Source organism: Dermacentor variabilis, chromosome 5 (assembly GCF_050947875.1).
Source record: "Dermacentor variabilis isolate Ectoservices chromosome 5, ASM5094787v1, whole genome shotgun sequence".
Classification (NCBI taxonomy): domain Eukaryota; kingdom Metazoa; phylum Arthropoda; class Arachnida; order Ixodida; family Ixodidae; genus Dermacentor; species Dermacentor variabilis.
In genome coordinates, this window is record NC_134572.1 from 46638417 (window position 1) to 46664697 (window position 26281).

Consider the following 26281-nt stretch of genomic DNA (forward strand, 5'->3'; position numbering starts at 1 on the left):
TGAAAAAGAAGGACGGTAGCCTGCGCTTCTGCGTCGACTACCGAAAACTCAACCAGATCACAAAGAAAGACGTTTATCCGCTGCCGCGTATCGACGATTCACTGGACAGGCTACGAAACGCACGTTACTTTTCGTCGATGGACTTGAAAAGCGGCTACTGGCAAATAGAAGTTGATGAGCGAGACCGTGAGAAGACCGCATTTGTGACGCCCGACGGACTTTATGAATTTCAGGTGCTCCCCTTCGGTTTGTGTTCTGCGCCAGCAACGTTTCAGCGACTAATGGACACGGTACTCTCAGGCCTCAAATGGCAAACCTGTTTGGTGTACCTCGACGACGTGATTGTTTTCTCCGCCACGTTCGAGGAACACTTACGGAGACTAAAGACGGTCTTTGAAGCAATACGCTCAGCTGGTCTAACCTTGAAACCTGAAAAGTGCCATTTTGGCTTTGAAGAACTTCAATTTCTCGGTCACGTTGTCAGTCGTGAAGGTGTCCGACCTGACCCTGATAAAACCTCTGCCGTTGCTAATTTTCCAACGCCATCAGATAAAAAGGCCGTGCGACGTTTTCTGGGCCTTTGCGCCTACTACCGACGCTTTATTGCGGACTTTTCGCGCATCGCATGGCCATTAATGCATCTAACCAGAGAAGATGTCCCCTTCGTATGGGGTGAAGACCAGCAACGGGCATTTCACGACCTACGGCAACGCCTGCAGACGCCTCCCGTGCTCGCACACTTTGATGACGACGCTCCTACGATTCTTCATACCGACGCTAGTAATGTCGGCCTCGGCGCAGTGCTTGTACAGCGGCAGGACGGCGCCGAAAGAGTGATTGCTTACGCCAGCAGGACGCTATCAAGAACGGAGGCAAACTACTCCACGACAGAAAAAGAATGTCTCGCACTGGTGTGGGCCGTCCTGAAATTTCGGCCATATTTGTATGGTCGGTGTTTCACCGTTGTCAGTGATCATCATGCACTTTGCTGGCAGACTAATTTAAAAGATCCAGCTGGTCGGCTAGCGCGCTGGAGTCTTCGTCTCCAAGAGTTCGACTTCATGGTTGTCTACAAATCAGGGAAACGACACACCGATGCCGACTGCCTTTCTCGGTCTCCTGTTCAGACTGCAGTGCACGACGATGATGACACGGCTTTTCTAGGCGTGCTAGATACTGTCGCATTTTCACGCCACCAACGCGAGGACGCAGAACTGGTTCCTCTTTTTGATTACTTAGAGGGAAGAACAGACAGCGTGCCGAGGTTATTCGCCAGAGGGCTGCCTTCATTCTGCTTGCGCCACGACGTTCTGTATAAAAAGAACTTTTCACCTAGTGGCAGCAGCTACCTACTCGTCATTCCCGCATCTCTTCGCGACGAAGTCCTACACGCCTGTCACAACGAGCCGACCGCTTGTCACTTGGGCTACACTCGGACATTAGCAAGAATTAGGCTCAAGTACTATTGGCCGAGACGTGCGTCGATCGTGAAACGTTACACACAGACATGCCTGGATTGCCAGCGCCGCAAAGCCCTACTCGGCAAGCCAGCTGGACTGCTGCATCCTGTTCAGATACCGCAAGCGCCGTTCGAACAAATTGGCATGGACCTTTTAGGTCCGTTTCCACTGTCTATTGCCGGAAATAGATGGATAATCGTCGTCACGGATTATCTTACGCGATACGCCGAAACAGGTGCTATCCAACGTGGAACAGCAGCCGAAGCAGCGCGATTTTTTGTCGAAGCCGTCGTCCTAAGGCATGGCGCTCCCGCAGTGGTCATAACAGACAGAGGATCTGCGTTCACGGCTGCGCTTCTGGATACCGTGTTGCGACTAAGTGGTACCACTCACCGCAAGACCACGGCTTACCATCCCCAAACCAATGGGCTGACGGAACGTCTGAATAAGACTCTGGCAGACATGATGAGTATGTACATCGACGTCGACCACAAGAACTGGGACGAGATTTTACCATATGTTACATTTGCATATAACACGGCTCGCCAAGAGACAACACGCGTGACGCCTTTCAGCCTTGTTTACGGACGCGAAGTGACAACCATGTTGGACGCAATGCTGCCGCACGAGTGCGGTGACGACGAGACTGGTGCCGAGGAGTTTACGCAACGCGCAGAGGAAGCCAGGCAGCTTGCGCGTTTGCGAATCAAAGCACAACAGGAATACGATGCCCGACACTACAATCTTCGACACAGACCCGTCACGTACAACGTCGGTGACCAGGTGTGGGTCTGGACTCCGATTCGTCGGCGGGGGCTGTCTGAAAAGCTCCTGCGAAGATACTTCGGCCCGTACACAGTTCTGCGCCGCATCAGCGATGTTAATTATGAAGTTGTCCCCGACAGCCATAACTGCTCCAAACGCCGGCGGCATCTGCCCGAGGTTGTGCATGTGCTTCGTATGAAGCCATACATTTCCTCATGACCTCAACTTTGCACCGTCTGTGCACAGCCTTCGGACGTTGGTGCATCGGGACGATGCCCTTTTTTTTCAAAGGGGGGGCAAATGCCACATCCTATATGGTCACTGCGGGTATGTGCCAGGCGATGAGAACGACGCTGAAGTAGCGCGCGAGTGGAAAAACAGAGACGACAACGACGTCGCGTTGACTGCTCTGCTAAAGTGCTTCCATACGTCCTCTACGCCGGCTTTCCCGTCTTCTACTAGGCTGCGACAATATATATATATATATATATATATATATATATATATATATATATATATATATATATATATATATATATATATATATACAACACACTCTTCTAAGTGCACAGAATACACTTTTTAGAGCGCAGGTCTTAGGCGCCCTTTCCTGGGTTGAGCGTTGGCGTCCCTCGGTGTAACCGCGCGAACGCGCTCGTGCCACTGCTCGCGCGTTCGTCGTCGTCGTCTTCTTGCACAGCTGGCTCCAATGCCGTTCATCATGCCAACGTTCCCAAATTCCCCCTCCCTCTGCAAAGGCGCTGGCGGAATTGGCCCACTGTTAGTCGGCGCACTGATTTCGGTCTCAAATTATTTGCATCAGAACATCGCGAAATGAAAACGCGTAATACAGTTGCGCTCAAATTTCGCATGAAGGTGCATCGTAATTGTCGGACATATTTTTTTCACTTGCACGCTCGTAATGCTTACGCATTAAACTCAGTAGGTTGTTGGATATACTAGTTTCTATGATGTGTGCAAGCTTTAGACAGTCACGCCCGTGGGCTCTTTGTTCAGCACCATAAATGCAGTTTATCTTACAATAATGAAGTGATTTATTTATTTATTTATTTATTTATTTATTTATTTATTTATTTATTTATTTATTTATTTATTTATTTATTTATTTATCTATATTTTTTTAAGGTGACCGAAATCATATTGCAAAGACTGGATGACAACTGGCTGACTGCGACACGCAACTGAAAGCAATACGCCAAGTTATGTCTGCCGTCAGGGTAACCGATGCTCGGGAAAAGGAAGGCGTTAAAATAATAGTGGTGCATACCCCAAGGTACTGCAACGGCGCAGAAGTAACCCAACGCGGCGCCAATACAGGCGGTCATCATCACCGGCCTGCGGCCCCAGCGATCAGCCAAAGGAAGAGCTGTCACCGTTGATACGACATCCACCAGATTCACGGCGGTGGTCATGACGAACGGATCTTGGCTTGCATTGGCTGCATATAGCTGACCTCCCGTGTACACCAGGCAGGCCAAGGTCCTGCAATTATCGATGGACAGAGAAAACTTTTATTTACGGAACGAGAACAAAAATTCACTGTTTTGTAAGTAACGGTGTAATACTTTTTCTTGTGCACAGTGCCAACTACGCCTCCTTAAGACCTTCATATATAGCCTAATTCTCATGCTTCTGTTGAAAGGTATTTTGTTCCCGCGGCCATGAATATTTACCTGCACGGAAATTGTAGCCCGACTATATGATAGCCGGAAAATTAGATGCCTGGAGTAGCAGGAAGCACAACGGCATTCATGTGAAATCATACATATGATCATTTCGTCCAATAAGATCTTAAAATACAAATAAGTATGTGCACCTTCATGGCCGCAGTCTTGCAACGTAGCGCGAGCTAAGTCTGCACGTATACTTATGGGTCATGGTATTCTGTATCTCCATAAACGACGGAGATTGGATGGGTGGATGGATGGATGGATGGATGGATGGATGGATGGATGGATGGATGGATGGATGGATGGATGGATGGATGGATGGATGGATGGATGGATGGATGGATGGATGGATGGATGGACGGATGGATGGATGGACGGACGGACGGACGGACGGACGTTTACGTTTTAGTCCGTTTACGTTTTACGGCACGTTTTAGTCCGCAGTACACCTGTCCTGGCCTCAAACAACAATGAGCTTCACTTAGAGTTATCGTAAATATTTTCATTGTATATTTCGTGCTTGAACGTCCTGTATGTCTCTAATGCTAATTTGGTTTGCATCTCTGTTTTCCACCTACCCTTCTCTGTCTCTTTAACCTTTTTCTTGACAGATGATTCGTTACCTGTCCGCCCACTGCTGTGCAAGTATTTGCTTGACAATCTTCTAGTTCGCTTCCTCCACCTTGTGTCAACATTCCTCGTGTATAAGTAACTGAAAACCTTCCTAGCCCACCACATTTCTCCCATTTTTCTCAATCGCTCCTCAAATGCTATCTTGCTACTAGCCTCTCTGCCCTGGAAAGAAGACCATCCCAGATCCCCCTGCGCTCCAAGATTTGGTGTCTTGCCATGTGCTCCCAGAGCGAGCCTACCCACACTCCGTTGCCTAGTTTCCGACTGTGCCCGGGTCTCTGCTCTCATACATAGAACGGCATTGGCAAAAGTCACGCCCGAAACCATTACCCCCTTCTATATCCCTCGTACCACCTCTTACTTATTGTTGTTCCACAGTGTCCTACTCTTCATATTCGCTGCACTTCTGTTAACTTTAGTAGTTACATATTTTTCGTACTCTGTCAGATACTCAATTCCACTATTTATCCACAACCCAAGGTACTTGTACTTATCAACTATCTCAAGTGTGGCCTCCTTTGTCCTATGCTTGTCGCAAATGTTATCATTAAAAATCATGACTGCAGATTTTTCTTTGCTAAACTTCAAGCCTAATATGGTCTCCTTCTGTACCGCATATGTCCATCAATCCCTGCAGATCTTCTGTATTGTCAGCCATTAATACAATATCATCCGCATACATTAGTCCTGGTAATGACTGCTCAAACAATTTTTCTTGCCTCAAAAATGATAGGTTGAAGCCGAGTCCGCTTTGCTGCATTTTGGCCTCTAATCCTTGTAGGTACAGCATAAACAACAGAGGTGACAATGCACACCCCTGCCTAAGTCCTCACCGAATCATTACAGGCTCCTAAATCTGCTTTTCTCATTGTATAATCACCCGGTTACATTTATAGATATCTTTTTAAGAAATTGGTTTTAAGAAATTTAGGAAATTCTCCAAGAGCTGAAGCCCCACTGGTGGTGATAAGGTTGCCAACTCTCGTGTGGGTACAGGTGGGACCAAGGGCGGTTGGAGAACAGGAAGTAGGTGGCTGGCAACGACCGACCATGTCATTGTCAGGAGCCCGCAATCTGTACGTCTAAGGAATTTTCATAATTGTTTTTCATTCTTACTGTGTCGCGATTTAAAACGAGGTGCAGTATACTTGCCTGATGACCCAGCTACCCATAAAGGTACAGGCATTGCGAACGGTTAGGGTCTACAACAGAACTATAACTACGACAAAATCGAAATCGCGTTTACGTTCATGGCAATGCAACAGCAGTCAAAAAAGAACAGTGTGCAAGCGAGCTGTCGCACGTTATATAAAGGAAATTTGATTTATTGATTGTTTTTCAGTAGGAAAAAAAAAGCAGCAGTCGGGACATTTGGCCGTCTATACAGGGTCAAGTCGGAACTCCGGACAATTATTCAGAAGTCGTGGCTGTACAGCTAAATTTGCAACGGTTGGCAACCTCAGCTGTCGAGCACATGTCACCTATGTAATCACAGAGGATTTACCGTCGCCAACACTTTTCTGTCTTTCTCTTTTCACGCCCATTTTCCTTCTCCAGTGCTGCGTGTCGAGTCAGATCTTCGATTCAGGCCGACCTCTCGGCTTTTCTGTCATAATGAATGTTCTCCCTCTTCCTCACTTTTTCGTAGCAGCTGTGTCCACGCGCACAGTTGACGTAGCTGTCGACGCGTCGCAGATGTCGTTACTACTTACCAGCAGGCCAGGGTGAGGATGAAGTTTTTGCGAAGGTTGCTGGTCTTCAACATTTCCATCACGGAATGCTTGCTCTTGTCCGTTTGCTGCAAATCCGAGAACTGCAAACAAAGAAAGTAAGCAATTCGGATGACTATCTGAAAGTACCTCATAAAGCTTGTTAAAGTTGTGGCTTACGCTAGTTGGTTCATGGTGCGAAAGTAGGAGAACAGAGCAAAATTGACGGACTCGGCTCTCAAGCTATATGTGTGGCCACGTGTCAAAAAATTTAAAAAATCAGTTGTAAGTCAGCACTGCGTTCTTCCTTTCTTCGTCTTATGTTCCGCCAATTTTGCGATGTCCCCCTACTTTCGAATCTGATAAAGTTGTTCTCTATCTCTTTCTCTATCCGATCTGCTTAGGAGATGGAAAGGTGCGTAGAGTTTTCAGTGTTTTCAGGTATGCATGTATGTACAACGAAATTGCGAAAGAAACAAATTATAAGAATGTTACGTTGACTAATGTGAAACAAAGGTACCATCGGGTTTCCTCTGGAAAAAATGGTACATCGGATGAGGAACTTCGAGCAAACAACTCTGACGTATCCCCACCTATGACAAATAATGTCTCATATCTTGCGGCTCCTTAAGTTTGCAGGAACTCTTGCACGTTAATCTTTTGTTTATATCAGCGTGATGCTACAGCACTTTTTTGGCCCAACAGACACTTTATTGCGATTAAGTACACAAGGTGCCGGCTTTGTGCCGGACATAAGAATAAAGACAGGTTATTCCTCTTAAAGCATACAACTCGAAACTTACAATCTATACTCAGGATAGACAGAGCTCACGTACCTGAAATTTTTGCAGGAATTCTTCTGACAGAACCTTACCATTGACCTTAGCAACCATGAGAACGATTTTCTTGGCTCGATCCTGTTTGCCTTGGGACACTAGCCAGCGTATGGATTCGGGTAGGAATCTGCGAGGAGAAGACGACGTGCTGGAAGGTCTTATGTGAAATAGGTTTGTTGTTTTGAGACAACAACAACAACAAAACAGAGTCCTGTTCATATGTAAGGGAATTTCATTATTGTCGGGGCATTCGGAGCCCCACGTAACGGCAAAGGGAGGACAAAATTGACGCCGCTAGTATAGAGTAGCGTAAAAAACCTGTAATGGCTGTGTCGCCTAAAAACTTTTCAGGTATGGTAAACTCGTGAAGTCTGTGCAGCCATAACTGAGTATCACTTTCCTTAGTAAATAAAAAATGTTTCAAGAGGCAACTTATGATTTCATCCTATTCATGGAATACGTTGCCTTTGGTCGTGGTAGCGTTTTCACTGCACGGGCACTTAACCTTGAGCTTGGCAGTGAGGCCTTTCTCGCCAGAATTCAAGCTCTTCAAACTCCATGAGAGCAAAACCGCAGTGAAGTGGAAGTTCTGAGTTCGCCTGGAGTAACTCGAGAGTCATCGTCCGCGGAACGATGTCGGGTGCATTCAGTCTCGTCATCATTGTCGCAATCCCACAAGATTACATTAAAATCGCAAGATGATCTGAAAGTTAGCTGCAGTAAGGAACTACATTCCAAAGTTTATTTCCAGGTTCTAACAACGCAGTTTAATGCAGTTTAACAGCTGCCCGCAGGTAAGATGTACCCGGAATGAAACTCTGCTGCACCTCTTCGCAGGTGGCGTCTATGAGCAAAGATCAGAGTTGGCGCTCCAAGACCTCAAAGTTCTGTAGCCGATTGAGACTGTCGCTTCTTTAAACTGTTCATTTGCGTTTCTTCGAAAGCCAGCCTGCAATAAAACGTGGATTCAGAAATATGCAAGCTTACAGGCAACAAACCATGGCGAAAAGGGGCGCAGCAGCCGAGGCAACTGTCATAGTACGCCAGTGAAAGAGAAGAACGGCCAACCATGGAAACGCCGCGCCAACAATCGGGTAGGACAGCTGAAAGCCGGTCAGCACCATCATACGACGCTTGGGGGCCACGAACTCCACCACTGCGGTTATTGAAGAGAGAGAGAGAGAAAGACAAGAAAATATAGGGAGGTTAACCAGAAAACATCTCCGCTTGGCTACCTTGTACCGGGGAGGGGGAAAGCGATGAGATAGATGAGAGAAAAAGAATACGAAAATAAAAATAAATACGCCCAATTCAGAACTGTTTCTGTGGGCGCTGTATAACACAGCCTGCGAAGGCGTTATCTAATGTTACAGAATGTCAACGTCCCACTGATACATTCTACGTCATACAGTGCAGAGTCACAACTTGACGCAACTTGTCGCATATGTCTGACATTATCTTGATGACATGTCTGTCACATGATGATGATGATGATGATGAAAAACTTTATTTATCCCTCATTAAAGGGAAGGGGGCAATGGAATAGAGGGTGGGGGGAGGAACTACTTGAAGTAGGCCTCCTTTATCCTCTCAGCCCACTCCAGGATGGCCTCCTGAAGATCGGGCCTGGAGCTGCGCAAGGCAGCCTCCCACTGCTCCTCACTAGATATTAATTGCTTGAGGAAAGGGGGAAGGGGGTGCTTAGGGCACCCCCACATGATATGGTTTAAGTCTGCTCTGGGAGATACACAGAATTTACAAGAGGGAGAAAGGTAAATGGCGGGATGAATGCGGTGGAGGAGGTAAGGGGACGGAAAGGTGCGAGTCTGCAGCTGTCGCCACAGAACTTCACACCTACGCGGGGATTTGCCCATGAGTGGCGGAAAGGTTAAGCGGCCTAATCGGTAGTGTGTGCAGATTTCGTGGTAAGTAATAAGTCGATCCCGCGCTGTGAACGGCGCCTCCTCCGTGGCGAGGTCCGACGCATCTGATGCCTGAGCCCGGACTGTAAATCCTCGGGCACTGGCATGAGCCGCCTCGTTTCCGGCAAGGCCCGCATGCGCGGGAGTCCAAATTAATGCCACAGTTTGATTGAAAGGATGGGCCAAGAGGAGAGAAAGGGCTAGCTTAGAGACCCTACCCGCTCCGAAGTTATGTATGGCTGCTTTGGAGTCGCTAACGATAACTGATGAATTTGGAATTGTGAGGGCCAGGGCTATGGCCGCTTCCTCCGCCTCCTCCGAGGAAGAGCCAGGAATGGAGGCGGCCGCAGCGACCTGCCCGTGAGAGTTAATGACTGATATTGCATAATGATTTCTGTTCCCATATTCGGCTGCATCAACATAGAGCACGTCTTTAGAGGTGGAGAATTGTTTTTGGAGAGCCTTTGCTCGCTGCCTCCTGCGCTGTTTGTGATGCACAGGGTGCATGTTTTTAGGAAGTGGGGGGATGCAGAGGTTCTCGTGTATGTGATGTGGAATGGTGTATTTAGTCTTGATGATGGATGCCGGAGTGATAGAAAGAGTTTGTAGAATGTGTCGACCTGTTGCGGTGTTAGAAAGTCTGCTATATTGGGATGTGAGGTGGGCTTCTGTGAGTTCAGAAAGTGTGTTGAAAGTTCCAGTAAGCATTAGCCTTTCAGTGGAGGTACGTATGGGGACTCCGAGAGCGAATTTATATATTTTGCGTAAAAGAGTGTCGATTTTATCTGATTCTGATTTAAGGAAATGTAGATATGGTGTTGCGAATGTAATCTTACTGATAACGAAGGCCTGAATCAAGCGGAGAAGTTCGGCCTCCTTTAGTCCGCCATGTTTATTGGAGACTCGCCCTAGAAGACGCAGGGTGTGATCGACTGTGGTCTGGAGTGTATGTAGAGTATATGTGTTGAGCCGGTTGCTTTGAATGTGTAAACCGAGCACCCGGAGCCTGTCCACTCTAGTAACGGGGATGTGGTTTAGGATTACCTCTATGCTAGACATGTGTTTTCCGGTCCCCCGGTGGGATGGCAGAAGTAGCAGCTCGGATTTTTGAGGGGTGCATGTGAGATTCATAGCCCCGGCATGAGCCACGACGGCGTCTGCTGCGGCCTGTAGAGTGTCTTGAATCTTTCCGTCGGAGCCGCCAGTCGTCCAAAGAGTGATGTCATCGGCGTAGAGTGAAAACTTGAGATCGGGAATAGACCGCAATGCTTGCGCCATCGGCATCATAGAAAGATTAAAAAGAAAAGGGGACAGCACTGAGCCTTGGGGCGTGCCGTAGCTACCTAAAGCGTATGAAAGGGATTGCTCTGTGCCTATGTGTATCGTTGCGGTACGGTTGGATAAGAAGGTACATATGTAGTCATATGTCTTTCCGCCAACCCCAATGAGATTAAGCTCTCGGAGGATGGCGGAATGTGAAACGTTATTGAAGGCGCCGTGGAGGTCCAGACTGAGAATTGCTTGCGTATCTAGACTGCTATTGGGTGTAATGATATCATGCTTCATTCGAAGCATGATATCTTGGCATGATAGAGATTTTCGAAAACCTACCATTTCTGATGGATAAAGATTGTTGTCCTCCATGTATTTACTGAGTCGGTTGAGGATGACGTGTTCGAGTGTTTTACCTAGACAAGAGGTTAGTGATATAGGCCTGAGATTAGAAGTGTTGAGGGGTTTGTTTGGCTTTGGGATAAAAATTACCCTGGCATCTTTCCACGAACTAGGGAGGGTGCCAGTGTCAAAGCAGTGATTGAAGTATGCCGTGATGGCTGTGACAGAGTTGTCGTCTAGATTGCGGAGTATTTTATTGTTAATAAGGTCGGGGCCTGGTGCTGACATTGTGCGCAGGGTGGCGAGGGCATGGCGAACCTCTGCTTCCGTGATAGCGGCGCTAAGTAGGTCGTTGGGTTCGCCAGTATATTTTGGCATGTCATAGTTCTGAGCGGGAGGCAGATGTTTATGGCGGAGGTCGTCGAAGAATCCGTTGAGATTGTTTTTGTGTGCATGTAGCAGTTTGTTTATGCTATGGTTGTGGTGTGTGCGCGATGTGGTAGGGTCTAATAAGTGTCGCAAGAGTTGCCATGTGCGCTTGTTATCGAGGTTGTCATGCATGCTTTCACATACCTGGCCCCACTGCTGGCAGGCCAGTTGTGTGGCGTACTCCTGGATCTGGAGGTCTAATTTGGCAATTCTGAGTCTTAGTTTTCGGTTGAACCGTTGCCTCTTCCACCGTTTGAGAAGAGACTGTTTGGCTTCCCACATGTGTAGAAGCTTGGAATCAACCGTAGTGAGAGCGGTTTCGGGGGGCAGAGTGGTAGTGTGCGTCTGGGCGTCTGCGTGTAGTTGCTGAACCCATTCTGAAATGTCTTGAATGTTTGTGGGAGCTGATATCTGACGGGTCTCTCGAAAATTGTCCCAATTGGTAAGGCTGAGGCGTTTGGGTGCAAAGGGTTTGTGTTTGAATTGTAGTGTGATGGTAATGATGTAATGGTCGCTACCGAGGTTAACTATTGAGTTGTGCCATGTGACGTGTTGGATTCTGTGTGTAAGCGTAAGATCAGGGGAGGTGTCCTTAGCTACGCTATTGCCTAGCCTGGTTGGTGCATCGATGTCGTTATGTAATGTGAGTCTGTGGTCTTGTATGTGGATCCATAGGGCTCTGCCCTTAGGAGTAGAAACGGAGTGACCCCACAAATGGTTGGGTGCGTTGAAATCTCCAAGGATTAGGAGGGGGTGGTGGGTGGCAGCGGCAATAGCTTGAGCGAAAAGGGAGTCAAAGCGGTGATGTTTGTCTTGTGGACGACTATAGATATTGAGAATGTAAAGGCCAGGTGCATTATTTTTGCGAGGAATAATTTCTAGAAAATCGTGCTCTATATCGACGCTGTCGAATTGGGAGTGATTGGCAGTGAGGTGCTTTTGCATAAGAATTGCCGTATCTGGCCGGGAGACCTTATTGTTCTGATAGACATTATAACCTGGGAAGCTGATTAGTCCGTGAGTTTCCTGAAGCGCAATGACAGCTGGGAGATTAGAAGAGGAGGCTAGAAACTGCTGGAGGTGTGCTTTCTTTTTTCGAAACCCCCTACAGTTCCACTGCCACACTTCAAACTCGGAGCGGGTCGGGTTATTGGCCATTGTTAAGCGGAGCTGGTGGGGAGGCGGATCGAGCAGGTGCAACTATGTTAGGATGATTCGCGGTGACTCCAGCTATCCAACTTGTAGTTTGTTGGATGTGTGCTTGTACGAATTCAATAAATTTGTCTAGCTTTTCATTCCTGGCTGTGTAATCTGTATTGATTTTTTCAATTGCAGTGAGTATATTATGGAATTTAGTCTCCAAAGCGGTTAGTCTGTCGTTATAATATAAGATTGTCTCGTCTAGGGTGTCCTCTGATCGCGGAGTGCTCGGAGTTTTACGTTTGCTGGGGGGAGGGTGAGGCGGTTCCCGTTCAGTGGAGGGGCTAGTGTCCATGGGGCGGTGTGAAGAGGTTTCAGGTAGGGCTGATGGATGATGAGTCGAAAGGGTCGTGTTAGAGAGAGGGGCTTCAGAGGTTGAAGTAGAGGGGTGACGAGATTGGAGTTCTAATTTAAGTCTTTGAATTTCGGCTTTTAGAATTGCATTTTCTTCAAGGAGGGATTCATTATTAGCAGTCTGGTTTGAGGAGCAGCTGGAAGAGGCTACCTTAGTCCAGCTTACCTGGGGTGGGTTGCGCGAGGAGTTGGCGAGAGTAGGGCTTGATGATAGAGCTGGCCAGGCGACGTCTTGGGTTGCATAGCCAGGCCCGCGGTCCTTGCTTTTGCTCCGACTTCTTCGCCGGCTTGAGTCGCGAGTGCGGTCGAGACTGGGAGTTCGGTTGGTGGGTGAAGTGTCTTGTTTGTGCCTGGGACGTTTAGGGCGCGGTTTGAACCTTTGTTTGCACAGTGAGGAGCCGGTTTGATGGTTTCCGTTGCACACAACACATATCGAGTCACATTCGTGGTCCATGGGTGCGTCTTTCATTCCACACTTGGGGCAGAGTGTGTCCGTGGCATTAGTGCAGACGTCCTGGCGATGACCAATCCCGCGGCATCGGGTGCAGGCTTCTACCTTCTGCCTGAAGGGGCGGCATCGAAGTGAACAGCCGTCGTAGTTGACGTAGAAAGGGATGATTTTGCCTTGGAATATGACCATGATGGTTTCAGTATTGCCCAGGCGTCGTGCACCCCCAATAATCAATGTTGGGTTGCATCTGCGGAGGGTTGAGGCGATGTCATCTTCTGAGTAATCTGGGGGCAAGTGAATGCATCCTCTGCAGGTATCGATGGGATCGGCCACATGGGTGGCGACTTCGTAAGGGTTACCATTGAATTGCAGACTCTGGATGTTGTGGTAGAGATCTGCACGTCCCATGTCTGGTGTGCTGATTAGAACGGTATTGTTGATGGTGTTGACACGAATTTGGTCAGAACTGGTGCGGTCGGTGATAGGGAGCCCGGCAGCCTTGAGGATGACTTGTCTGAGGATGCATGCATGGATTCCAGCGCAGTTGAGGCCCCCACGAACTCTTAGGATGATTTTATAATCGCTGGGCGGCAGCGGCGGGGGCTTCGGTTCTGCTCTTGATTGAGTCCTATGAGCCACTGTGGGGTATGCTGGTGGCGAAGGATACTGACGCTGTTTCGAGAGGTTATTGTGGATCTCGCGCCAGGTGCGCGCGCCATCGCGTTCCGTTCCTGCGCCCATGCTAGGCGGAGCTAGGCCCAGCAGCGAGACGGTCAGCCGAGAGCCCTAAAAAGGGCTGCGGCTCGCGTAAGGGACGTCGGAGTTGCTAAAGGAACTGTCAAGAAGTGCCGATAACACTCACATAGGTCCAGGCAGGAAATCAGGCTCTTGAAGCGATTGGGTAGGCACAAAAATGAAAAATGCAGGAGCCGAGGCAACATGCGACCGCTCACACCGTCGTCATTATCTATGGATGAGCGTCCACACCGGAAGACAGCCATGTCATCTACGTACACGTTGCAATTTTCCAGGTAGAATTCCAGGCGCGCCAAAAGAATTGTTTCCATTATTTTTTCAATGCAACTGGCCAGTGCGATGAGGCGTTACGATGACAAATCTAATGGTTATTTACCATTTTTAAGGAGTGAAACTAAGCGACTGCATTTACATTCACATGGAACGAAGCCGTTGCGCCAAGACTCGTAATGTTATTGCAGCATGGTTAGTTCGGCAATCTTGGGCCATTATAGAAGAATGAACGATAAGAGATAGGGTTAGATCCAGGCTGTTTGACTGTTGGGCCTTTGGAAGTAATCATCTGATGACACATCCATTGAAGATTCTTTCCAGGTCACTCGTAAATTGATTTATCTCAAATAATATGACCCAGTGCAAAAGCAGATCCCATAAACACATATTTCCATCGGACACAGGATTAATACCTCGTTCATTCCTAATCAGTTAACGCCATGTTACCAGTAACCAATGTCTTTCGGAACCTGGTGACCGTCGTCTCGATAGGTTCATCGTAACCTTACAAACCTCAGCACACTCAGCGGCAGTGCGTTATAGAGGCAAGTGTGACACCAAGGCTTAGAGGGCGCGCCTACTGCATATCGAGTTCATGCTTACGCTCATAAGAGCACAGCCAAACCAGCAGTGTGGAAGTGTATTAGATGTGCTGTGGAGAAAGTAGAGCCCGACATATGCGTCCACGCATGGGAGTGGGTAAACGTCCGTTGTCAAGGCTTGATGTTCATATAGGCTTAACGGAAGGCAACAACTTGCAACAATGCTTCAGAGATCTCGGAGTACATTATCGTCCAATCTCGCCGACACGTCTAAAAGCGCGCATGTTTTATTTCTACAACTGATTTGTTAGCAACATAATCACTCGAACTAATATTTACTCTCTTCTCTTAAACCAAGCTGTCAAATAAGTAATTTTAAATGCTTAAGCATTTCTGTGCTTACCAAACGAGAAAACCGTTCCGTCCGCCCCGTAAGACGACCGCTTTCGAGTATAGCGTCCGCAGCAGCGCGCGCATTCGCCTTTGCGCTCGCTCTCGCTTCAACGCCAACGAAGCGGGGAGAACACCGCGGAATACAGCGTTCACGGAGCTCTCAGCACACGCCTCACTCTGCCACTTTCGCAGCGCGCGAAGCTAGGAGTGGTCGGCACTGCATGTCGGCATCGCAGATCGCTTTCGAGGTGCGGCCCGCGCGGCGGTGCCACACGAAGCCGCCGCCTGAGTACGTTCGGTTACGGTGCGTAATGGTTCGGCGCGGATGGATAAAGCGCGTAAGAGCGATAACGGCTTGTAATCATCGGAACGCCATCAGCGCACCTGGTGCCGCCACCTGCAGCACTTTGCTTTGCGTCATCGATGCTCCTTGAACCGCCATCGGCACCCGTTTGTGTCGCTAATGCGCTGTCGTCAGTATCGGCTTGATCAAGTTTCATGGCATTGATAATGACATGGGGCTGCGTGGGGATGAGTGACACAATGCCTCCGCACACGTAGACAACTCCCAGAGGAGTTTCTGCATTAATTTTACTTTACCCAAACTTCTTATTCCATGAATACAGATCTGCGGAATTTTAAGCTCTATAATCAAACGAACAAATTGAACTAAATGACAACAGGGTATAATTACAGCCCCGAATAAGGGACAAAGACAAGGACAATATCTTGGATATTGTGAGTGACCGTGAATTCGCAAACAAACCAAAGGATCAGAATAGCTTTTACCTTTAAGACATTCGTTAAAAATTGATTAGTGACAGTATAAACGGCATAGCGCTCACCGAGCACGAAAGGTGTGATGCTGAGGGTAAGCATGACGAGACCTAAGCATACTCGACTGACGAGGAAGTGCACGAAGCCCGTCGTGAAGAAAGTGTACAGGCCGGCTACCCCACACAGCAAGTTCACAGCGGCGATCACCGGAACACGGCCAACCCTGCATCACAGAAGTACGTTCACGGTTGGAAAAGAAAAACTGCTCTTGTCACGTAAAGCCATTTACAGCAACTGCACATGATACAAGCTGCGCGCTGCAGAGAGTCACTTGTGTGTCCTCAGCAACGATCGACCAATCAATCAATCTTGAAGTTTTCGACAGAGTTCGAAAAGCCCAGAAAGAAACAATACCTGCCTTTTTTCTTTGAAGCGAAAAGTTACAATCAACACACTCGGTAAAGCGTCCGGATGACACGAACGTAAGGGACATGCTTTTTGCTGAAAGCCCGCATATCAGATCGACAGTATACGATACTGCGTATGTACAATACGGAGAAAATGAGCAGCTACGCGTAGCGGTGACTTAAATGAGGAGTTGTACGGGTTGCGGGCTGTCATGTGAGGCCCCTTCTTGCTGTTTATTTGACAAAGCTCACTGTCGGTTTTTTTTACTTATTGTTATTTATTTTTGTTTTGCTACTAGGTACTTTGTGCTGCAAACCTACGAAAACGCATATGCAAGCATATGCAGAGGAAAGTGAAAAACAAGTTTATATATATTTTTAAATGGCACGAGTGCTGGATCGCCTCCAATACACAGTTACCTCTTGTATCACATTGTAAAAAGTAAATCGGGAAAATCAGTTCAGCTATATACAGATATGTGAGCCTTTTGAGGCACTGCCGTGACGTCGTTTGCTTAGAATTGCATGCACAGCACGATTTAGATCCACATTATTACTCTCACGCAACACAGAGTCACCGACTCGGACTGTTGCATCTGGTATTAGGTTCCTCTCCCGCCGATCGCCATTACAATTAACGGCCACCAAAGTCGACCATGCGAGCTTTACGTAACAGAAATTTGATGCATCTGGGCACATGTTTACGCAACGCAAATGCGCCAATATTTTAGCTCACTTGTCTGTCAAATATCCGCAGATGAGGACGCCAACAATAGAGCACATCCAGAACGTTGTGTCAGCCACGTACGCTCTCCAGTGGTTCTCGCACACCCAGTCGTACTGTAGGGAAATAAGAGTAGCGTTATAGGAGGAAGAGGGAGAATGAAAAGTTAGCTTGCTTCATTGCTTGCTTGCTTGCTAGCTTCTTCATCGAAAGGCGCCTTCAACCTTCGGAATTCTCAACATGTGTAGGCAATTGCCTACCTGCTATATCGTAAATTTTGTAGATTGAATGGCCAGCCTACTAAAACAACGATTTCTCAGATATTATGTTGAGTCGCGCAGAGAACAAATGTCTCTCTAATTAATGGCTTAGAAGCCTCCGCCCTTCGATACATATCATACATTTAAGGCTGATGAGAAGTCGCAGTTATGCGCTGTTACAACATAGTGAATCGAAATCTACATGTACTCGCAAAAAATGCAAAAAACAGGTTTATACGATATTTTCTAATAAATATTATTATTACGGATACTTTTAACGTAAAGCATAAATACGGTCATGTTTACATGTACACACAGCGCATACAGATTGCCTCGGGTCCTCCAAAGACATCGTACGAAGCATCAGATGTCTCATGTAGCGTCGTCGAGCGGTAATACGGGCGGGAAGAAAAGGAGTGGACGCGTCTGTCCTGTCCACTCCGTTTCTTCCCGCCCGTATTTCTGCTCAACGACCCTACGTGACGCACCAACGGGCACAACGGTCTACGCATCAGGTGTCTTTTCACATGTAGAAAATTTATTGTTTTCAAGAAAACTTGGGAAATTTCGACAACGCACCGTATTATTGCGCCCGTGTTGACTCGATTGAATTTAACACATACATTCGGCTTTCTCTCTAAGCACTCAAAAACATCGCAACTCATTTATGTGCTATACATTGAAGTATAAATTTGTTTCTTTTGTAGTAACGCCGATGATGGAAGCTATAGGACCACAAGTGAAGTGCCTCACTCATTTCCTGATGTTTTATCGAGAAGGCTTGTCCTTGTAAAGTTGAGTTGGCAAAAGCAACCAGGGTGGAAATGTGTGTATTTTCATGAATCAGTAGGTGCAGTGGTGAGTAACATGGCAGGGGCCACCTAAATATGTACTGAAGAGTCTGTATTGATTGCATCTGCGTAGAGTGTAAACATTTTCGACGAGGCCAGAAGCTCAACAAGAAAGTTACTTTGCTCGTAGAGTTCGAACACATAGGTCAGGAGCAACTTCCGTGTTATGACTAACTAGCTGTTCTTTTTCATATTGATTTCGCTGTTTGACTATCGACAAGGAGCACCAATATACCAAATTCACGCGAAAGTAGTTAAATAAGCGCCTCATCTTATATGGAAACGCACAAAATATAAAGAACACTTTAGTTACGATTAAGTTTTAGACGGTTTAATCGTTTGAGTAAACGAACAAATAAACTCACGCCAAAAATACTGTGCGCTGTTTTCGGTGGGTAAGTAACAAGGTGTACATACGTCGAACACTTTGCGACGGTTGTCAAGATTAATCTTTGTACAGTTCCATTGTCATTTGTTTCCCCCCCTGCCATGTTACGTGCAGGGTGTATAAAGAAATTAAAGAAAATATTTTACCTTCTCTGTGTGTAACTTAATTACTGTGTATGCATATGTAGCTTTAAATTGAGCTGCTTATTGAGAACCAGTACACAAGTTGTTTTACAAACACCACCTGGTCATCATCCTCGGTTGCGTCTGAACGGTTCTTTTTTTTTTCAAATGGTCAATTCAATTAAAGATGTCGTAGGTTTTGTCTTTCGTCGATATGTCATGGAAATAAACGCAACTGAATAATCAAACAATTAATGGATTGAAGAACGGTAGTTAATCGGGTTAACACTTTATTCGACGCCTAATCATGAACGACATATTTGTAAACAATGGTCACTTTCGCTTCGCCCTGCTCAAGCGACCAACTAAGTGCAGAAAGGAAAGAATGGGAAGTAACCTCTGACACGACGGTGGGGTAAATTAAGGAGTAATCATACTCCCACCCATAGATGCAGTTGGTCGTCTGGGAATCAGCGTCGTCGCCTGTTGTCCCATTCCAGTAATTGTTTTCTGAGCGCCGCAGCAACCTGCATTAACAAAAAAACAAGTCAGTGTAGGCGATGTCCGTCATCATACGCTGACTGAAACGTGGCCAGTGGCGTCACTCTTTCAGCAAATACAATCAAGATTATTTTTCATACCGTGCTATCGTGTCGTTCGGATGGTACATGCGACATCGGCTGAAGCTTCCATCGTCCTCGCGAGGTAGCGCCGCCTGCAAGATCAGGTCTCGAGCGTATGACGCGTTTCCAAGCAGGTGCCCGTAGAGCTGTTCAGGCAGTCTACAGTGGTGCGGGGGCACCAGAAGGCTGAACACGTGCGCGAACAGCGGCATCACACGAACAGGTGCCACCAGCACACACAGGTAGATGATCAGCAGGTACTGGAATGGCCCAAAATCACCGGAAGCTCGGAGGGCTTCTTCGGGCAGCATGACGTATAGTCGAATGGCGGCGATTCTACGCAAAAGAAAACGAGTCATAATAAGACGATGATATAAATAAATGCTATTGAACGCCTCATTTACCAAGTGATCTACGATGAATCAGGGATTCTGGCTACTTGTAGCGAAAACATTAAATTAAACAACTTACTCCGTCCCATATATCTGAAGAATATGTCGCTACCATACATATATTTACTGACGGGGTCGGTGTCAACAACCACTTCAACCGAGGCATTCGTAATACCGATAATGAAGATCAGTAAGCGCTTCCATCTCGATCACAAAACTACAACAACGGCCACGGAAATTGTTGCCATTCGGGAGGCAAATAGGTATATATTGATGGAGCTGCATCAGGCTTGGACTATATTTTGCGATTCCTAGCCGGCGCATCAAGTGATCGATTCTGCACTTAGACGAGGACCTTACTTGCTCAAGAGGTGATCGAATCACACGACGTCGCCCTAAGAGTTGGTTTCAATGGATTCCAGGACGCTGTGACTTACATAAAAATGAGCTCGCCAACGCATAGGCAAAGGTGACCCACATTAATGCCAACCCAGTGTCCATCCCATTTTCACGACCAGACACTAATGCCCTAGCGTACAGACTTCTACGCGATAATACCGCAGTACATTGGGCCTCGCCAGGACATCGTCATCGCCGCCTTCACGAACTCGGCCCAGATATGAAAATACAGACATCACCCGCCATGAAAAGGTGCAATGCAAGCTTGCTGCACAGATTGCGATTAGGTGTGGCCTTCACCCGGCGCTACTTGCATATCATCGGCAGGGCGGACACAAATTATTTAGGGGCTAGAATAAAAACATAAATGAATAGTGCTCCGGCCCGTGCCATCAGCCGGGAGGACCATACGAATTGTGAGGAATGAGGTATTCCTGAGACGGCAGATCACCTCTTGTGCATCTGCCCGCGATTTGATGTACAAAGAAAATGGCTGACAGAAATCTTGTCAAAATTTGTCGTTTCGACTGCAAAAATTTCATTAGGACCTTCGCCTGATCCTCGTCACCAGTCTGATACTCTGAAGGCTCTCAAGAAATTTTTGTATTAAAGCGGTCTGAACAAGATACTTTGAAGAGTCTTGGGGCGTGCAAGATTTTGACCACCATCTTCATCCTCATAATCATCTTCTGTATTCTCTCTTTCTACACCCATTCCCCTTCCCCCAACGCCGAGTAGAAGGTCAGAACGTTGATTCAGGCCGACCTCTCAGCTTTTATCTCATAATAAGTACCTCTCTCTATAGCGAAAACACAAGAGATGACTGCCTCGATGTTTGAGCATGTCAATTATGTACTCGGATTGTCTATGTGACTTCGTTATAGGCGAATGGCAGTGGGCATTTTATGATAATCACCCCCCTCAAAAAAAAGAAACCTAAGCTACTATGTTTGTTTAGTCGTTTTATTACATTATAATCTTGACTGATTCGCTCACACAAATGGAGTCAATGAGCGTTTTTGAAACAACGGTCTTACCCGTATAAAATATTGATAACATTTTTACAACTCATGCGCGAGAACTGCAGGTCATGATGCTTGCGCCAATAAAGGCTTTTCGGTCCTAGATAACTACAATCAAATAATGATCCTTGTAGTCCTCGCTGATAGTCTGCTATATTTGTTTAGAAGAAAGCTCGAATAGATAGATGAAGCTAGGTTCACAGAGGTTTCTCCGCTAGAGTATTTTAGTCGTGATTTGGGAAAAGTGCCATGAAAAGGTCTTGAACATTGATTTCTTTGCATTGCGATGAAGCAATCTGCGAAATAAAGCACTAATTTTTCTGTAGCTTAAGAAATAAAGCTACTCCGTCCAGAAAATATTGCCTTTCAGTAAGATAAAATCTTCTGCATCATTTGAGGCAGAGATGACTTGATGAAATTTGCCATGAGGTGAGGTATAGAACAGGGCACAACAAACAACAAGTGTATAACATATAAAATAACAGCAACGTGCACAGCATATTGGTGTAGGTGCCGTGACCAGCTGGTTCTGGACATACCACGTTGTTATAAAAAGCGCTTTTATACATTTTGTACATGGACTCACGTCTCATTTAGGCTGAGAGTTTACGTGATGTTTTAATTTTAATGCCATACCTTTTCTGCATGCGGACGGCACACAGACATATAGGCATATGTGAGTCAGCAATGCATGGGGATAAAGACCGACGCTAGCTTGCGGGTTACTGGACTGACGTAAAATACACACACTTCGTTTAATAAAATCACACTCAGTTATGCATCCAAACATAAAAGTTCAGAGGAACACCGACGCTTGAAGTATCCGGAATAAAGGTGACCGAACAAGGAAAGGCACTGGAGCCAGCGACATTCCTTGTTCGATCACTATTACATCTGTGTATGATCGTTTGGAAAGGACAGTTGTGAAAAACCTTGCCTTTTGCAGATTTGCGGCCCTTCGCGAAGATTCGGTTCAGTCCTCGAAACAAAAAGAAGTGGCAAGTGCACAGCGCAATCCGGCACGGTCGCTTCTTATAGCGCGTTTTGTGTCGCGTGGGGCCCCCACGCGACACAGCCTTAAAGGTGAGTACATACAGGTCCGACACGTGCGGCCTCATCTCCAGAGCAATAACAACAAATCCTGACGGCATTACACAATAAAGATGACTCCGTTAGGTAGCGGGCTGAAGGACAACGTGACCACTGCAACCTGTGACAACTGTCACATTGAAAACGCTTGATGTCGGTCTTGTGCTTCAACTCGAAGGAACTTGGGGAACGGGATGATTTTGCAGCCATATTATTTTGTGCTGGCCCTTTATCAGTCGTACAACTGGCTATCCTTGTTAGCTCCTCAGGCCTACCCTACTCGCCACTTTGTTGCTCTTCATTTCTTAACCAACAATCAAAATGTTCATTTGAACCACAAAAAAAATTGTTAGCGGTGTCACAGCGCCTCAAAACCTGTTATACGGTGTGTCCGTAATGCTTCGTATAGGCATGACAGAATTATCACCATCGGGACATTATCAGTGTATCTGCCTGATAAAGCGGCTGCACACTTCAGGAACGTGGCAGGAAACAAACAGTAAACCTTGTGCGTGTGACACCTGGAGTCTATCTACAACGAGCCGCCGGAGACCGGCGGGATCCGGACCGGCGGACGATCCACCAGACAGGGCGGCACACAAAGCCGTTGTGCAGCTTTGCTCCATGCCCGGTAGAAAGGGCCACTAGAAGTTCGCGCACTTAAAGAACAAACGTGCCATTGATGCCTCCGTTTCATGCCTAAGTTTGATGTGAGAAATAATTAGCGAGTGGTTGAGCACTTCCAGAAAAAGCAACTACGTATACATAGCGAATAAATGAATTACTTGGATTTCAGACTAAGGAAATAGCTCCGAAGCATAGTGACGTACATTTATGCATTGAGCTATCCTCAAAGTGTACTGTCCACTCCTCAAAGCAGCGATTATCCGTGCGCTCTTTCAGCGTACCCTACCTGGCAGCCTTACAGCCTTAGAATACAACCTTTTATAATACAACCAAATTAGACCAGCTGTTTTATTTGACGTCCAAGGCAAAAATAATATATTGTTTACAACTCAAGTATTATGGAAATAACAGTGCTGTCTTCGATCTGCAGAGACATTGGTGAACTCTCCCAGATATGAAGCATTTGAAATAATCAATGTGCACAGGCCCATCACTTATGCTTTATATGCTGTGGCTTTACACTAAGCATAGCAATCTATGGTGATGACATCGCACTGTGTATCAGCGGTCCTTCGTACCACAGTCCACGTCTTCATGGAATCTTGCAGAGAGCTCTGAATGTCACATCAGAGTACATGGATGAAGTTGGTGCGCAAATTTCACCCGTATAAGTCAGCAGCAATTTGTTGCAGGAGAAGAGCGTTTCGAATACCTCATCCATCCTCATCAACAATTGCGGAGCTGGCAGTGATTGATGTTGCTCTGAAGTACGTCCAGGAAGAAATAGGCACATCGAAGGTCGTCATTCTTACAGACTCCCGTGCTGCCCTTAGCAGGCTGTTGAGAAAGGATGCCAATAGCCCAATTCTACGCAGTATAATAGAGTCCCCGACAACGTTGCTTCTCGTGGGGTGTCCCTCATTACCCAGTGGACACCTTCGCACGTAGGTATTGCTGGAAATGAAGAGGCTGATCGCCTCGCTTCAACTTGTGCTCACAACGGGAGTGACTGTCCACAAATTTATTGTATGATTGACAACGCCATGTGTGTTAATTCACCGATACCTCCTAAAGCAGCACCCCGATCACCGTGTTGCAAACGGCTCGTTCCCTCCCTGTATTCGTGGTCATGGCTTGCCTCGTAGTGCTAGAGCACGGTTAGTGAAATTAAGAGTTGGCTCTGTGTTGATGCGCGAGCGCTTGTATCGTCAAGGACGTGTGGACAGTCCGTCGTGTACGTCCTGTGGCTCCTGTGTGACACTTGTACACCGTACATTGGAGTGTCCCGCATTCGTCACACAACGCGCACTGCTAATTAAGGAATATGGACTGATTGGACTCGGGTTTACGACCCTTGACGATTGCCTGTTTCCGATAAGGACTGCTGCTCAACGCGACCAGGTCAATAGAGCCTTGCTAACTTTCACGCAGAAAACTGATTTGGCCTCCCGTTTATAGACATTTTTTTCCGTGTTCCTACTTTCTCTTGTACGTGTCTCTGTCATTTGTTTATTTCCTATTTTCTTTCCTATTTTCCTTGTTTCCTATCTTCTTTTCCTCTTCTCCTCTTTTCATTCCCTCCTCCCGAAAGGGTAGGCAGGTGTTGTGCTCCTCTCGGTGGCAGTTCTCAGCTTGCTCCCTCCCTGTTTCCTTTGTGTGCTTGTATGTTTTCATATAATAATAATAATAATAATAATAATAATAATAATAATAATAATAATAATAATAATAATAATAATAATAATAATAATACAGTTATGGAACCGAAATCAAGTAGATGCTGCGACGGAGCACCCCAGCACTTGCAATACGAAAGCTAAATTTTTTTTATTACATTAGGGTGAAATCAAATCAACCACAATCAGATGAGATCTTCATCAGTATCTCTATCATGGTCTCGATCACGTTTGATAGAAAACCATTGCAGGGGTATCAAATAGTAACCCGTGCGCGTGCTTCACTTTGACGAGACCACTCACCGCGACAGCGACAGGGTTTACACTCAAGGAAACACCAAGGAAAATTGCTATAACTCCGCATCGCCTTGTTGTCATTGTGGTTGCATATGCACCCTCTAAGGAAGAGGTGAATTTGTATGTGTATTCTAAAGGCAAATAAATGCCGCATTTCTTTCTTTTTTTTTTACAAACTTCTAAAGCCGAATGGCCTAACCCGACTGAAAAGTTTCGCACTTGCATATAAATACTTGGTATGGTAATTAGTGCTGCTGTGGCGTACTATAGTTTAGTTGATTTTGCTGCTTTCGCCGAGTCGGTTATAAAATTCTGCACTTATCTTTAGCCATAGATATATATTTCCTTGCTTATCGGATTTCGAGCTGTGTCGATTCCCATAACAGTTATGTTGTTGTATGCTCGAGTGTTATTAATATGAATTACTAAAATTGTGGCGCGGAAAAACACGAGTGACGACCGAATCAACATCGACACGTTGCTGCGCCTGTCTATGTTGCCAAATTTTTAAGTTTCCTAGGTTGGCCCAATACATTTTGATCCGTAACTTTGATTGGAAGCTAGAAATGCAACAAAACAGTAAGTATCATCCTTTCTTAGCGACATGTATAATAATATGATCCACTTTTCGCATTATTTAGTTTTTCCGGCTTCGTGAACTTCAATCATCTGCCAAAACGTTTGCGAAACTCGCCAATTTAAAGGAGTTGTATATCTGAACGAAATAGTTCAATAGAACAATATGCATATTTTGTGTTACTTTAGCGCTAGCAGTAGCGTCCCATCTCGGTTTGCATTGAGAAGGCTTATTCGCCCAAATTCATTTCCTCATCCTTTTCCTAACTCGCGTGCGCTGGCCTCAGCCGCACGTGTCTAGGCCTATGACGAAACCGTCTATACTAGAAGATGCGTACACTGTCCACGCGCGCCCGTGTCTGGCAGGTTTTTTTACGGCGGCCCTCAAGCGACCCAGAGATAACGGGGAGCGAGAGCCTGCCGTATGCACCGACCAAGTCGCGTGGCCTGGATAACGTTGAGTAGATAAATGCACCGGAGTATAACCACACCGTCGCCTGGCTTGTATGTTTAGCGTTGTTGTTGTTGTCGTCGATGATGATGATTATGATGATGATGATGATGATTTATTGGCGTGCCCCTTGAAACGGCCACGGCGTCAAATAGTCACATATAGCCTGCTTGAGTTAATCATGCAGGTATGTTACACATACTTTTCATTCTATAATTTTTGTGTACATCTCCTTATCTCCTTTCTCTCCCTTAAATCTTCTATATCTACCTTGTACCGCTACTTATACCTGTAACTGCACCGGTTTTTTTTTCACCAATAGTCTAAACGTCTCGTGGTCATCTCTAATGATCACCTGTTGATTCTTCCATCTGCTTTGAATCCCTGCGTTTCTGGGAGGTTTACGTTACCTACTGTTCTCACTGGGTGAGTACCTTCGCTTTTCATTAGGATGTACTGAGCGGTCTCCAGGTTCTTGCTACAGCAGACACCTAGCTGCCTCATGTGCGAATATTTGCTCCGGTAGGTCTCTGTCCTTAGGCAACCAGCTCGAGCCCTTTGTGTTTCGCACA

At 46.5% G+C, this 26281-nt stretch overlaps 1 protein-coding gene across 1 annotated transcript in view; it reads right to left on the reverse strand.

Annotated features, from left to right (window-relative positions):
• Positions 1-26281, reverse strand: part of LOC142582527 (organic cation/carnitine transporter 2-like) — a 35518-nt gene that overhangs the window by 7085 nt on the left and 2152 nt on the right. Inside the window, exons 2-9 of the mRNA XM_075692354.1 lie at positions 19199-19516; positions 18955-19084; positions 16949-17052; positions 15874-16028; positions 8082-8250; positions 7095-7221; positions 6262-6362; positions 3514-3728 (exon numbers count right to left, since the gene is read on the reverse strand). Coding sequence (XP_075548469.1) covers positions 3514-3728; positions 6262-6362; positions 7095-7221; positions 8082-8250; positions 15874-16028; positions 16949-17052; positions 18955-19084; positions 19199-19491 — 1294 coding nt within the window. The 5' untranslated portion in view covers positions 19492-19516. The remainder of the gene's footprint in view (positions 1-3513; positions 3729-6261; positions 6363-7094; positions 7222-8081; positions 8251-15873; positions 16029-16948; positions 17053-18954; positions 19085-19198; positions 19517-26281) is intronic.